Source organism: Mastigoproctus giganteus, chromosome 6 (assembly GCF_048544385.1).
Source record: "Mastigoproctus giganteus isolate SK-2022 chromosome 6, ASM4854438v1, whole genome shotgun sequence".
NCBI lineage: Eukaryota > Metazoa > Arthropoda > Arachnida > Uropygi > Thelyphonidae > Mastigoproctus > Mastigoproctus giganteus.
Window position 1 is genome coordinate 118,882,530 of NC_143580.1, and position 16,572 is coordinate 118,899,101.

General features: G+C 38.0%; 1 protein-coding gene across 1 annotated transcript in view; it reads left to right on the forward strand.

Annotated features, from left to right (window-relative positions):
• LOC150084533 (SID1 transmembrane family member 1-like) overlaps positions 1-16,572 on the forward strand; it is a 254,140-nt gene that overhangs the window by 201,716 nt on the left and 35,852 nt on the right. The window contains exon 12 of the mRNA XM_090376277.1: positions 6,941-7,014. Coding sequence (XP_090232403.1) covers positions 6,941-7,014 — 74 coding nt within the window. The remainder of the gene's footprint in view (positions 1-6,940; positions 7,015-16,572) is intronic.

The window sequence follows — 16,572 nt, forward strand, 5'->3', positions numbered from 1 at the left end:
TGGAGCAGTGTGGCATTGGAGGCAAATTGCTGCTATGGATAAAGGGATGGTGAAATGGGAGAAGACAGAGAGTGGTAATCAATGGACTCTGCTCATTATGGACTAATGTTATTCGTAGAGTCCCTCAGGGTTCACTATTGGGTCCATTGTTGTTTTCTGTATTTATAAATGATATTGATGATGGTATATCAAGCTTAATGTCCAAGTTTGCAGACGATACGAAGGTTGGCAGGGTTGTCAAGGACACTACTGACACTATAACATTGACAAATGTAAAGTATTACATATGGGAAACAGTAACCCCAGAGCAATGTATCAACTCTGTGGTACTGCACTGACAGTTGTAGAGAATAAAAAGGACATGGGGTAATTGTGCAGGCAGATATGAAGTTTTCTGAGCAGTGCAGACAGTCTGCAAGAATAGCTCATGGTGTCTTGTCAATGATATACAGGAATTTTTCTAGCAATGATAAGGAGATGATTATTCCCTTGTATAAGGCAATGGTCAAGCCACACCTCGAGTACTGTATACAGGTCTGGAGGCCTCATTTCAAGAAGAAATGAGCTGCTGGAACGAGTACAGAGAAGGGCAACAAGATTAGTGAATGGAACAAAGGGTTGCTGTTACGAAGAAAGGCTTAAGTTTTGCAAATTACAGTGTTTGGAGACTAGGCACCCGCGAGGTGATCTGATAGAGATGTATAAAGCCTTGAATGATTTGAGTATGCTCAATGCCGATGGGATTCTTCCTCTTGCTCAGAATAATCACCTGAGAGGGCATAAATTCAAATTGAGGAAAGACAAATGTAGGATAGATGTGCAGAAATTTGCCTTTAGCCAGCGGGTAGTTGGTTGTTGGAACAGACTTCCATCTCTTGTTGTGGAAGTTGATAGCCTAAATAAATTTAAGGCTCAGCTGAACGGGTATTTCGAATGAATGGAGGGGTGAAATGGGAGTGGGGTGTTTTTTTTTTTTTTTTTTGGGATGAGCTGCATAAGCCCTCTTTCTTGCATCATATGCCTCTACTAATGCTAATTACAAATGCAATAAGATCAAGTTTACTACCTGTTTACAATGAATTGCACTATTAGAAAAATCCAATAAGCCGGAAAGTGCAAATTGTTTTATGGTTGTGACCTCCAGAAATGTGCTTTAGTAAAATGTGAGTTGGTGTGAGGTGATAATAGTGTTTCTGCCTTAACCTGAAGTTCTTTATAGAAAATTACATTTTGACGATTATCATGGTGCTGACTAAGAGAATAAGTGGCAGCAGTACTAGTAAATCTACCAAGAAAAGGAATGCGATCGATTTGAATCAGAAAATTAAAATAAATCTGTATGAAAATGGTTACACATGAACAAGTAATGTGCAGAATTTAGATTTGTCCGTGTAAACAGTGAACACAATAATGAAGGACAAAGACAATATGAGAAGCGGTGATGGGATCAGCACCAACGAAGGCAACTATAATAACCGAGGCTGCAAAGTACATATCAGTTTTTACAGTACAATAACATGTGCTCTTTCTTCCTTTTGTTTTCTTTTCTTATGTGCCACTGGCTACTTCACCACTGCCCCAAGATAAAGTTTTTAATTGAACTAATTAAAAAAAAAAAATTTATATATATATATATATAACCATAAAAATCAATAAGAATTAAAAATAGAAATAATGCCAGCAGCATGGCAAGACAAGAGCGGAAATAATTAAAATTAAACATAATGATCAAACCAACAGGGAGGGAAGAGAAGGGTAACGAGTAAAAATATTGCAGCAGAAACTCTCTAAGATAATTTAGAACATCTAAAGGTAAGGATAATAAAATAATAATTCATTAAATTTCAAATGCCAATTAAATATAAATTTTACGGCACCCCCTCTTTCATGCACTTCACATACATTTGTGTTAATTTTACTTTACATTTTTTACACTGCGTAGGGACTACCTTGTCTACTAGTATTAAGATAAAAGATCGCATATGTTCCCCTCTTTTTCTAATACTACAGACAAGTTTGGAAATGCAGTGCCTGATACATTGTCAGGAGTAGTCCCCTGATGAATTTCTTGGCTATGTATCATATTTTCATCTACTATATTCAGATTTTGTATATTTGCCATCCCCTGATTCGACCTCTTGCTAAATTTCCCTCCGTTATCTGATTATAGTGTTATTTATTTACTTGTATTTTTATTTTTTATTTTTTTCTTTTTCCCTCAGTCCCAGTTCATTTTTGCACTAGGTTTTTCAAATTTTTTCACCTGTTGAACCACTACTTCACTTACACCTTCTACAATCCCTTAAACTTCTCTTAGTTCTGGCACCTTGTGTACTTTTCATTTTCACTTTCACAGACACTTTATTCATTTTATAAACCACATATTATTTATATCTAATATATATAATAGTAGTAATATACAACTGTTAAGAACCAAATAAGCAGAGAAAGGAAAGTAACAAAAGTTATCGTATGTCTAATGTTCCAAAACGTGCAGTGCAGCAGTAAAAAAGGAAGCAAAATGATGTAAATAATGTGTGGTTTGTGGAAATGAAAAGTACACAAGGTGCCTGAACTAAAAGGAGTTTAAGGGATAGTCAAAAGTGGAAGTGAAGTAGTGGATAAACAGGTGAAAGAATTTGAAAAACCTAGTACAAATACAAACTGGGACTGAGGAAGCAAAAAAATAATAAAAATAAATAACACTATATTCAGATATGGGAAGGCAATTTTAGTAAGTGGTTGAATCAGGGGATGGCAAATATGCAAAATCTGAATATATAGGTTGACCATCACTAATCCGGCCACTGGTAATCCGGTTCCTCCGCTAATTCAGACATCATTTCCATGAACGTAATTTCAAATTTACCGGGTCGGCGCACCAACCTTCTGCTACTGTTTCGGTGGCATTGGTTGCAGCATCAGCTGTTGGTGTGAACTTGTAAACACTGGAAAGCCATTCCCACTTGTTTTTCTGCATTTATTGTTATAACCTGCTCACATTTAGCCCAAGCCATGGTTCCAGTGCATAAAGGAAGTGCCTCTCATGGTGTAAAGCGCAAACACCGTACGCTGTCCATAACAGATATAGTTGAACTTCTGAAAAAACTTCACAGCGGTGTGTCTGTGAGAAGTTTAACTCTACTTAATTGTAAATTCCAGCAATTTCTCTCAATTCCACTTATTTTAGTAATTTTCTTTTAGCCATTCCTTTTTAGATTTTTTTTTTTAAAACACACTTGTACAAACTTGCAGATAACACAACACAATATGATGGATAATACAGCGTGTTAATGTACTTATTTTCACAAAATCCCTAACAATACTGACAAACTTATTGCGACGTTTGAGAGTTTATTTTATCGTAGTGCACACAATGAACTAATCACAAATGACCTTCGTATGTATGCCATAATAGCGTCACACATATGTGGCTGTCACAGCTTCTCAAAGTAACCTACTGGGCCACGTCGGCCACATATATGCGACATGAAAAAAAATACTTTTTTTTTTTTTTGATATTTTAATCAGAAAAACGACAACACTGACATTACAATATTTATTTTAAAATTACTAATAAAATTATTTGCTAAATATTTTTTGGCCCCTGGGGAATTTTTTTCTTAAACTAGCTTGGCAGTCAATGTGTTAAAGGTAGGATGAGGTGGTTAGCTGTTGGGTAAACTGTGTGCTAAAGTAACCACCGGTGATCTGGCACCTACGATGGTTGACCTGTAGTAGATAAAAAAATGATACATAGTCAGGAAATTCATCAGGGGCTACTTCTGACCATGTACCAGCACTGCATTTCCAAACTTGTCTGTAGTATTAGAAAAAGGGGGAAAGCAGATATGCAGTCCTTATGCAGTGTAAAAATAAAGTTAATAATGTAAATTAAAATAAATACAAATTTACAAAAGTGTAATGTGAAATATAATACAAATGTGAATTGTGGAAGGGGTGAAAGGTAATTAAATTAATGTGGTAGAAAATTTTATATATTTTACAAACCCACACATTATCTAATATATATATATATTAGATAATGTGTGGCCATGCTGAATTAAGATAACCTAGTTGGGCTAACTTGATTACCAGATTTGTATGCACAATAATACTTATATGTCATAGTGCCATTAAAAAGGGAAAAACAAAACACACACACTCACATATATATACAGGCATGTATAATGTCCAATTGGCATAATTACAATGGCATTAATGTTGCACAAAAGTATTCATTAAACTATAAGCTAAAATCTAACCTATTATGCATACTAATAATAATATATATATATATATATATATATATATATATATTATTATTAGTATGCATAATATATATATATATATATATATATTATTATTAGTATGCATAATATATATATATATATATATATATATATAATATTACTAGTATAAAATACATTAAGTAAATGTTTATGCATGGAAATGAACTAATGAAAATACGGTGTACCCTGGTAGCGATATATGTTGTGAACGAAGGTGGGAAGAAAGCAACTGGAAGACTCTGCAATGCTATCTCCACCTAGGTCATCTCTTCAAATATATTCTTTTGGTTTACTTTTCTATCGTTACAATTATTTTTTTCCTGTTCCTTTCTTTCCACCTTCGTTCACAACATATATCGCTACCAGGGTACACCGTATTTTCATTAGTTCATTTCCATGCATAAACATTTACTTAATGTATTTTATACTAGTAATATTTTATATATACATTATGGCTGTAGGGTACTTTTGCGATAGCAGTGACCCTGATCCATAATTCACGTTATTGTAACTCTGTCTTATCTAATCTTATTCTTAATTTTCTTCCTCCTATAGCATATAACTTCTCTATTGTATTATTCTTGATGATTATATATATATATATTTAAAATGTATAATTAATTAATTTAAAAATATAACTATTTTTCTTCATTCTTCTGAGAATATTATGTGGTTTTTGTAATTTTGGCATATCAGGGATATAGTAACAATATTTTATTAGTCATTCCCAAGTTACGTAAAACTCGACTTATGTAAGAAGTCCTGGAACGTATTTCTTACATATGTCAGGGACTTACTGTACATTACACTCAGTCTATAATTTGCTATGTGCTGGGCTATGCCTATTGTATGATTATGGAAAATTTCTGTTTTAGAAATAATGTTGTTAACATTTGCCAACTAGTTAAACTTTAAAAAATTTGTAAACGTAACAGTATTCAGCTTTTCCCACATTTCTCAGGCTTGCTGAAAAAACGAACACATAATGGAGTAAAAAGTGTTCCTAAATATCATCTTACTGTCAGCATTTTAGATTATCTAAAGTTTTTATTCAGAATTCCCTATTCTGCTTCTGGTTTAATACTCTAAACACTTTCAGTGGCTCTGATAAACTGATGGAAAAAATGGGGCACCTCTGTGGGCAGGAGCAGCAGTGCGTAGCACACACTTCTTGATTAGACCAGGGGTTCGAGCCCGTGACCACCAAATATGGAGGATGCGGAAAGGTCAGGGAATGACCACTGCATATCCCCAGAACAATATGGCCTTAGTTGCTAATGCTCCAACAAACAAAGAAACAAACAATTCCTGAGTTCGTCAGGAATATGCTAAGAGATGGGTATTAAGTAATTACTTTTTCAGAGTAATTATCTAATACCATTTTAAGTATGTCAGTAGTTTATTTATCTAATCTCTATATTTGGCAGCTGTGGGCATATATATTCAGAACATCCAGTTCTGTATGCGGTTTTCTCTCTCTTTTTGTTGGTGTTCATCTACCACTTCCAAAATATATTGTCCAGTGTAATAAATATTTGAAAATTCTTGCACTAAACAGCACAAATTGAGAGGTAAGTCGCTGGTATAAATAAGCTTCATTCTTAATTAATTCAGTTAACTCTCTTTTTATTTGTTTATATATATATATATATATATATATATATATATTTATATATATATACTTATATTTGAATAATGTTTGAAATAATTGAAAAACGAATCTTACATTAAAAGAGGGGTAAAGCATACATCAGAGGCAGCAAAGAGCATTTTCCTCTACATGACGCTTGAGATATAAACTTAAGTGAGAATAATGATTAAAATAAAATAAATAAAAATGCCAGCAGCATGGCAAGACAGAAGAGCAAAAATTGTGAAATTATACGTATGCTATCTCATCATATGCTAATACCTGTCCTATTTTTAATTTTCGCTGCATCAGGACCACCACTATTCAAGTCTTCTGCATTGGCGGTTCGATCTGGGGATCGGATAGTGGTTACTGATCTTTCAATTGATTCGCCTTTGCGGCGATTTGTCTAGCGATCGAAATGCAGCGATTCCCCGGCCATTATTGGCCTTGTGGTCCTCTGTTGAGATGGGTCATAATGGTCAGTCTATTTCTGTTTTTGTTTTATTTTATTTTATTTTATTGTAGTTGTTCACATCTCTGACTGTGATATTTCACATAAATTTGGACCTGGTGCCCGTCAGAGGGGGCACCGTTAAATTTTATTTAATTGGCTATTCAAAATTTAATTGATTATATTTTATTATCTTTGTATTTAGGCTTTCTAAATTATCTTTAAGAGTTTCTGCTACAATAATTTTATTCTATTCCCTCCCTGTTGGTTTGATTGTTACATTTAATTTCACAATTTTCGCTCTTTTGTCTTGCCATGCTGCTGGCATTTTTATTTTAATCATTATTCTTAAGTTTGTATATATATATACACACACACACACACATACACAGTTTTAACAATTATGACAGGTCTTGTTACTACAAACCTCACTTATAAACCATGAAAATTTAGATCCCCTGAACTTCTTTTCAGTGGTTAATTTTATTGTTATTAAAGGATGGTTTGTGTATTTTTTTATGAATTGCTTGATTTTAAACTTTTTTTTTTTTCTTTTAATTACAGACGTTTTTATATGTTGCTGACTTGGCAAGAAAGAAAGAGAAAACATTAAGAAACAAAACAAAAATATATTCTTTGTAAGTACTCTCAGTTACTTAAAATAAATTGTACATTGATTATTATTATTATTAGCCTTATAGTGCAAGTAAGGCTGAGTCTTATGCTGCACCAGCGGAAAAAAAAAAAAAATTCTGAGTTACCCTGAGAGAGAGAGAGAGAGAGAGAGAGAGAGAGAGAGACAGAAGTAGGAAGGAATCACCAAGAAAGAAAAGAATGAAGGTATACAGCTCAGGACCCCTGGGTGTGCCAAGCCCATACTCACCAGATGTGATCCCCTGGGTTTTTTTTTTTTTTTTTTTTTGAGAGTGAGTGACAGAGAATCTGTGTTAGATGCTGCATATCCTGGAAAGCTTACTGTTGGCATTCCAAGAAAGTTGGCATGTGATACACCATGCCATGTTGCCAGATCATTAGCTCTGTTTTCTTAACTCATTTTGTAAATGAACACTAACATATAAGTTAGTGCAAATGTATCATTTTAACGTAGCCATCTACCAAAGTAGTTAAATTAATTAATTAATTAAATTAGCATCGTTTTGGTTATATCTCATATTGTGAATGCCTTCACAACGAGTTGCCATAGTATTGTACTACCTTGAATAAATAACACTTCACCTGTGGAGAAGAATACTGTTATTTATTCTCAGAGGATACCACCACCCAGATGGCACCGTTTTGAGATATGGTATGGGATAAAGTTCTCGGTTATCCTCATACTATCCCTATTAGACTTAGAAAAGAGATAAAGATGTAGGAAGGTGATAGTAGGAGAGGTAGAGGAAGGAAATGCCGTAGAAGGAAGAAAGGGACAGTTGCTCCTTCAACTCACACTCAAAGTTCATATATTCCTCGAATAGGCAACGCTTCCCCGGTAGAGAAGACTGATTTTACCTATTCTCGGAAACTCCGTGAATATCAGGCTCCCCCCGGCAACCATTTTGAAATATGGTATGGGATAAAGATATCAGCTATCCTTAATATCCCTATAAGACTGAGCAAAGAAAAAAAGAGGTAGGAAAGTGATAGTAAGAGAGGGAGAGGAAAAGATGCTGTAGAAGAATGAAAGGGATAATTAGTTATAATTCGTGCGAACTCAGAGCTCCATGCCCCGGCTGGGCAATGTGTCCCCCTGACGGGGACTGTTGTTACCCAGTCAGAGTCCTGCAAAGATGATTAAGATCATCCTCTGGTGCCATTTCTGGCTCTTTAGCCTTCATCAGTGGGTAGATAGGCGTACTGGTTAGACCAGACGTGCTTTCCAGTTTCCGGTTATTTCTATGGAATTAACCCTTCAGGGACCCTTTATTGGTCCTGCTTTGGGACTATCTAGTGGCCTGTATGGCTTAAAAAAAAAAAAAAAAAACCCGGAAAGGGACAGCGCCCTTATTCACTCATCTCTATATGACTCAACCCAATTGGGCTGCTCACTCGTCCACTGACTCACTCCGAGGAAGGCCCAGCCCATGTGACCACCAAGTTGGCGGCCGCTTGGAGTAGGCTTGCCCTACATGGGTTCTAGGGTCATCCCCCTCTTACACACTCCTTTTACCACAGCTTTCAAAGCTTAGCCGCCGTACATACAGGAGAGAGACCAAATGCCTGCAGCTGACTTGGTCCCTATTCCCTAATAACTAAGCTAATCTGTTTGGTATGTAACACCCCTAGCCTAGACTGATCGTTACCATCTAAGCTGCACACATATATTATTATCTATTAGTCGACATAGAGGTGTGGGGAAGCACCATAACTGTAAAAATCTTTACCTTCCGAGTTGCAGTAACTCTAGTACCAAGAATCTTCTTATTGCAGCATGCATCATTCGAAGGGCGCATTTTGACACCTCTGCTGCAGAGCCTTCTTTTCTTTTCCTGATTTTCCAAGCTTGGTATTTACCTTCATTTAAGAGGTATATCAGGATGCTCGTTGCTCTGGAAATCGGGGCTGGAAACTGTAGAAATAGTACTTGTTCCCTAGTCAAGTGTGGTATTCTCATTGTTTTATGCACACTAATCCAGATGCACTGAGTAACCAGACAAGAGAAAAATGCGTGTTCCACTGTTTCACAGGTCTTACAATATAGACACTCAACATTCATATGCCCCCCCGGAATTTGGCTTTATTTTTCTCCACTGGCAGGTGTCCGTGTATTATTCTCCATGCCAGGTCTCTTCATGACTCGTAACCTATGTGGTGATGTAGGTTACTCAACATCTGAGTCATGTCCAGTCTCAGCCAGCTTCGTGGCGCCGGTACTGCCGGTACATTTATATTGGATAACTTCCAATAAATTTCTGAAATCTTGAGTTTGTTTCCCATGCTTGATTACTAATTTGTAAAAAGGTGTTATTATCTCTACTGTTGGACCAGTATGTTCCTTTCCTAGCAATTCAGTGAACCTCCCCATATTATACTTTACTAAGGCAGCCGCTACATGGGCTCCCCATAGGGCAGTCTGAGTGTGTTTTAGCACATATGCCTACCTCAACCACTTTAACCGTGGTACTGCATAGCCCCCCTCACACTTCCTGCTGTGTAGCCTCTGCTGCATTACTTCTTGTTGTCTACTGTTCCAGAAAAACTTAAATAGTCTTCGGGTTAATTTTCTCTGTGTGCAATAATTGAATGACGTAAATGGCACTATGTTCATCAGGATCAGTACCAGAATTGTCCACATAATGCACACTCTTCCGGAGAAAGATAGCATCGCCAGATTCCACTCTGACAGAACGTCCTCCCAAGAGTCTAGTGATTGCCGGGACGATGCTACCGGACATTTTGCAAAAGATACCCCCCCAGGATGGTTATAGTTGCTGTCGAGACTGTGAGGCCTGCTGGTAATTGTACTGGAGCCTCAATTCCCCACTGTTGGCATTTGGTCTTGCTTTTGTTTAGACACAGACCACTTGATAGGCTAAAATGACTGAAAGTATCCAGCGCTCTTTGTAAGGAACTGCTATCCGATAGGGTTAGGATCACATCATCCGCATGTGCTACGTATTTGCAATCAGAGTGCAGGCCAGGAAGATGAACCCCCCTGATGTTTTTAGAAATGGTTAATTGCCTCAATATGGGTTCCAGTGCCAATCAAAATAGTGCAGGGCTTAGTGGGCACCCCCTGTCTAACCCCTGTTCCTGTTTTATTTTCTCTGACCTATAGCCGTTAATCAAGAGAGTAGTTTGTGCCCCTTTGTACAGACTTATGATAGCTGTTCTAAGCAAAGACCCCATTTGGACTGTATGCATCAAATTCCTTAGGTACTCATGGGAGAGTTTATCGAAGGTGCCAAATCAAATACCGCCACCACTATGCTGTATTGTTTTTGATTGCAGTATGCTTGCAAATCTTTTATAAATGATAGATTTACCATCATAGATCTTGTTGGGATTGCATATGTTTGATTGGGACCTATAATGTGCCCCAAATGCTGTTTCAGTCGGGCATTTAGTACTTTGGCATACAGCTTATAATCTATATTAAGCAGAGATACTGGCCTCCACTCATCCACTTCTTTCCCTGTTTTTACCCTGTTTTTTAAGAAATATGGTTTGGGCTTTATAAATTCTTCTGGTACTACCCCTTCCGAGAAAAATCTTGATAAGATGGCGGCCAAAACTGGCCCAATTTCCTTCCAGTACTTTTTATAAAACTCCACTGTTAGCCCATCTGGACCTGGTGTTTTACCTCCTTTCATTTCTTTCAATGCTAATGATAGTTCACTTAGCAGGATAGGTTGATCCTGTCTTTGTCTATGAATTGCCAAGATTCTTGCGATATAGAGTAAATGCTGTGAACTTTTGCTTATAAACATTTGCAAAACACTTAACAATGTCACTGGTGTTCTGCCGACCGGGCTAGCTGAGTGGGTAAAGTACCTGCCCGGCAACCCAAAGGTCGCGGGTTCGATTCCCGCCTCGGACTTGGATCAGAGTACTGCAAAAACCTTGGGAGGTGCAATATGGCCACAGAAGCCGATGCGCCAACAACTACCAAATCAAAAAAAAAAAAAAAAATCAGTGGTATTCTGATATTGGTGTGGGCCTTCCTGTATTTGATGGATTAACTGCTGTCTCTGTGTGATCTGTTAAATTGCTTGTAGAAGAAGGCAGATGAATTATCTGCTTTTCTATAACATATGTGCATCTGGATAGCTTCGTTTTCTGCCTGCCTCTCTAATAGCGACAGGATTTATTTTTATATTTCTCTTTCTCTCACATCATCCTGACAAGACTTTAGGAGTCCCCGAACTTCATAGAGATGCCTTAGCTCTCTCCTGCTTTCCAGGTACCTTTCCCTTGTTAATTTTTGAAAGGCTGTTTTTATTGCATTTTTGTAGTGTGCCCAGCTCCCTTCTGTCCAGTGATTGGGATTTCTCAAAAGTTGTGTTAGTTTTTTAATATCCTGCGGGTCACCTTCCAAGAGCACCGGTTTTAACCTCCAGGTGCCTTTCCCCTGCTCTACAGTTAAGCTTAATGGAAAGTCCATTATAACTAATTTGTGATCTGTTATTGCGCGAGGTTCCGAAATGTTAATGTGCCTTACCCGATTAATTTTATCTGCTATCTTACTTGGGACATAGAACCTGTCAATGCGAGTCCCTAATGTTCCCCCAGACCAGGTGGCTCCATGGCTTGTGGGATATTTCTTCCTCCATATATCTATCAGGTCATGTTTTAAGCACAGACTATTTAGCTCCAAGGAGGCCCCCCCCCCCGTACCTGTCTTGTCTTTTACTGGGTCTAACACGCAATTCCAGTCTCCTCCTAGTATGATAAATCAGGCCCCCAGCATAAAAAGATGTAGGCTACTAAATATCCGCTTCTGTTCTGGAGCGGTGTTTGGTGCATATACATTCACTAGTCTTATTGTGTGCAACCCTAGTTTCCAGTCAATGCAAATTATTCTCCCTTCTATATCCCTTTGGAGATTGTAGAATTTTCCTATAATTGGTGGCAAGACTATGATGCCTACCCCTCTTGGCATTCCTTGAGCCGAAACTCCAGAAACTTAGACATTTGTATCTGTTCTGGAAATTTCGCACTTGGACACTGTTAAAAAAGTGGCTCTCTTGAATGAATAAAATCTTTACACCTAGTAATAGCATGCTTCTCCATGTATGATGTTGAGCCTGCCCTTGAGCAAAGCCCCATATATTCCAAGTGCCGATGATTACTATGTGTACACAATTCGCTTTATGTTAGAAGTTTTATCTATTGTGACAGAGATATGCTTAAAGCATACAAGGTTCTGCCTAACTCTTGTTCATGTCCTAGTAACCATGAAATTCGGGAATTGTTTAGCTGCTGAACTATTCCCAGTAGCGTCTGTCCCACCAAATTTCCAAAAAATAAGTCTCTCCACATAAATTGAATGTTACCCACTTTGCCTTCCTGATTGTGCTCTAACACTATTCTAGGCTTCCCTAGCCACTGCTCCCATTCTGCTAATTTGACGGTTAATGTTTCCACTCCTGCTGGCACATGTTTCTTTAAATGCTCCACCCCCAGTAGTTTGTCGCTTCCCACGCTTAATGCCTCTTCTGTTTCAGAATTGTCTGAACTTAACTCATTCAAGTCTTGTATTATGTCCTTTCCCTTTTCTACAATTTGTCTCTTTATTTTACCTTCCCCCCTAGACTTTGTTTTTGTTTTCCCCCCTCTTCTGACCTCTTGTTATTTCCTCTGTTTCCATTAATATAGGGATATCTTGTCTTATATGTGTAACCCCCTTTCCCCTCCTCTGTTCCTGTGATTAAATTTGCTGGTTCTGCTGATGATAAGTTTTTTGTGGCTCCCTGTGGCCTTAAAATGACCATGTTTCCCTTATTCAGATTCTCTTCACCGCCTTTTTCTTCCCCTCCTCTGATGGCCTCTGCATATGATCTAATGGGGCAGCTGCCCGCTTTGTGGCTCGTCTCTCCACATTTATTGCATGCTTGGGGCAGTCACTGCTAATGTGCCCCATTTCTTTGCAATTATAGCAGTGCCCTTTCGTGCAATTCGTGCCTAGATGATCCAAGCTGCCACATTTCAAGCATTTCTTTTCTATCCCTCTATAGTTCAGAAGTAGTCGATTCCCCATAACATAGATAATGTTTGGAACCGGCTTTCTCATTTCCATTTGCACCGTAACTTTCCCTGTATACAACTCTGGAAAGCCTTCCCACGCATGCATTTCTGTTTTCGAGACTTTGCCATAGGCTTCTAATGAGGTTTTTAAATATATGTTCGGCATTTCAACTGGATACCGCTCTATTGTGATATATTTCCTAGTGCTACCACCAAGTGAGGGTGTATCACTTGGTTTTCAAATGGGAAGCCCCTAAGCAACGTATCTCTTGTCACACAGTCTTTACAGACTACCTGGTATTTCCTCAAGGGCAGGAGGGTAAATCCCTGCAATCTGGATAAGTTTACGCATTTTGCTAAACCGTCAATCACTTGTCTTGGTCGTACTCTGCATCCAGAGTGAATTCCAAGGTTCTCTCACGTATGTAAAAACTCATTTAAAAAAAAAACAAAAAAAAAAAAAAAAAAACAATAGGCGTGCAAAATAATATGAAAGTACTAATCCCGCCCTGGGAACTTTCGCATGGCCAGCAAAGAAAACTTAATATTAGAACTTACAATATCTGGAAAGACCTTGAAACGGTGCAACTTCGTCGAACGACTTTCTGGAAAAGGAACGTTTAATCCGGCCTTTCTTCGGTGGGTGGCCTATCATCAGTGGATGGGCTGGCTTCTCCTCGGTTGGTGGGCAGGTACCCGGTGTTTCAATAGTGACAACCCAGTTATGAAGTATAACTTCACGGTATGAGAGATGCCTGATGGTGTGCAGTGATATAGGCTATAAAATATTTAAGGGCAAAGGCCTCATGCTACGAGGTAGAATGACTAACATGTAGGTTAATGCAAATGCATCATTTTAACTTAGCCATCTACCAAAGTAGTTAAATTAATTAATTAAATTAGCATCGTTTTGGTTATATCTCATATATCTCATATTGTGAATATCTTCACAATGAGTTGCCATGGTATTGTACTACCTTGAATAAATAACACTTCACCAGTGGAGAAGACTACTGTTATTTATTCTCAGCGGATACCACCACCCAGACAGCACCATTTTAAAGCTTGTTGGCTTCTCCTCGGTGGGTGGGCAGGTACCCTGGTGTTGCGATATAGAGACAACAACCCAATTATGAAGTATAACTTCACAATATGAGAGATGCCTGATGGTGTGCAGTGTTATGGCCTATAAGATATTTAAGGGCAAAAGCCTCATGCTACGAGGTAGAATGACTAACATGTAGGTTGGTGCAAATACATCATTTTAACGTAGCCATCTACCAAAGTAGTTAAATTAATTAATTAAATTGGCATCGTTTTCCGTAAGTCTTCTCCACTAGTGAAGTGTTATTTACTCAAGGTAGTACAATACATGGCAACTTGTTGTGAAGGCATTCACAATATGAGATATAACCAAAGTGATGCCAATTTAATTTAATTAATTAATTTAACTACTTTAGTAGATGGCCATGTTAAAATGATTCATTTGCACTAACCTATATGTTAGTCATTCTACCTCGTAGCATGAGGCATTTGCCCTTAAATATTTTATAGTAAATGAACACTGAACACACACACAATATCTGGAAATGTTTTGAGATTTATAGACTTATTGGATGACAGTAAAGTTTGAGGATGGTATTTCTAGCAAGATCATGCAGGTGTGCACATATCTTCAGTGGTGTTTGAAGATTTTAATCTCTAAAGGACTCTTGGCTGCCAAAATCATCAGACCTTAACTTGTCTATTTTTTATTTCTTTTATTTTTTGTAACTCTCAAAAACAATGACATCAATGAGTTAATTGCTGACATTCCCCAGTATACACTGTAACAAGAGATTTCAGAAACATGAGATTGGAATTAAGTTTGTTTAGCACAAAATGGTGGCACTTATAACACATTGTGACTTAATCTGCATGTCAACCAAATTATATGTTCTTCTTGCAGATGTACCCAGAGATATATACAATTATATACACAGGGTGTCTCAAAAATATTGGTACAAATGTTTAGGGGAGGTAGGTAACATTAAAGGAATGTGAATCGCATAGGAACTCATAACCGGAAACGTCACAGGAAAGTAGTAGCAGAGGCACAAGAAGCAGAAATGACACAAGACAGTAATTAGTGGCAAACATTTATTTGACATAATATTAACAATGGAGTAAGAGATGGATGCATTTCACGATGTTACAACAGATGCTCGAAGGTTCCACCATGAGATGCGATGCATGCGTGACACCGACGCAGCATAGATTGGCGGACACGGTCGAACACACCTGGAGTTTCTTTGACAGTAGCAGCAGCGCAGACGAGTCTCGCCACGAGATCCATTTCTGTCTCCACAGGCAATTCATACATGATAGATTTGAGGGCCCCCCACAGAAAGAAATCAAGGCTCAATAAATCAGGTGAGTGTGGGGGGCCAGGCAACGGGTCCACCACGGCCAATCCATCGACGCCCAAAACGCCTGTTCAAATGGTCACAAACACCCCTTCCATAATGGGCAGGCGCCCCATCACGTTAAACCAAATGTTGCGTCTCACATTTGCTGGAACATCGTCAAGTAACCCTGGTAGAACTTGTTCAAGAAAGATCCGATATTTAGCGGAGTTCATGCAGGATGGTAACAGGTATGGGCCGACTAAGCAGTCACCAACCATACCTGCCCACACATTTATTGCGAAGCGATGTTGTGCCACATGGGGGCGCACACCGTGTGGGCCCTCTGCTAATCCATACACTAGGTGCATGTCTGCCAGCTCACAGTTCGTATATCGATGCATGCTCTTTGTGCGGTGACTATTGCTTGAATGAGTAAACCAGAAATTTTCCCTCTCGCGAACTGATGAACAGCGCCGAGTACCGACTTATGTTTCCGGTTATGGGTTCCTATGCGATTCACATTCCTTTAGATGTTACCTACCTCCCCTAAACGTTTGTACCAATATTTTTGAGACACCCAGTACATATCTCTGGAAACTTGTTCAGCAACTTTAAACATACCATATTGTGTAAGTACAATACAGAGTGGTTGAGATTCTTCATAGGCATGAGGGAAGGGTTTTAGAGGAAAAAAAAAATTTGCACTTAATGTATACTGGCTTACAAGGTCAGACAATTCAGTAACCAGACTAATTCTTTAAATCAAAAGAAAAAAAAAATAATAATAAAAATAACTTAACACTAACCTTTAGTGGGTGTTGTCTCCAAGATATTTTATTTTAATATACAGCTAGCTAGGAAACCCCAGTGTTTTGCTGCACCAGCCAAAAAAACAAAATAAATAATAGTGATAAAATTAAAAAATGAATAAGTAAATAAAATAAACAAATTAATTGTGTGTTTCACCTCCTGAGTCTATTAAATAACAATACTGCACTTGCAGCCAACACACGTCAAGAGACACCTATGAAACAAAAGCATAGTAGTTGACCCTGAACCATTCCCTTGCTGTCTGCCAAGTCATATTTCAACATGCTCATTCACCTTTCAGTAAGATAGGTT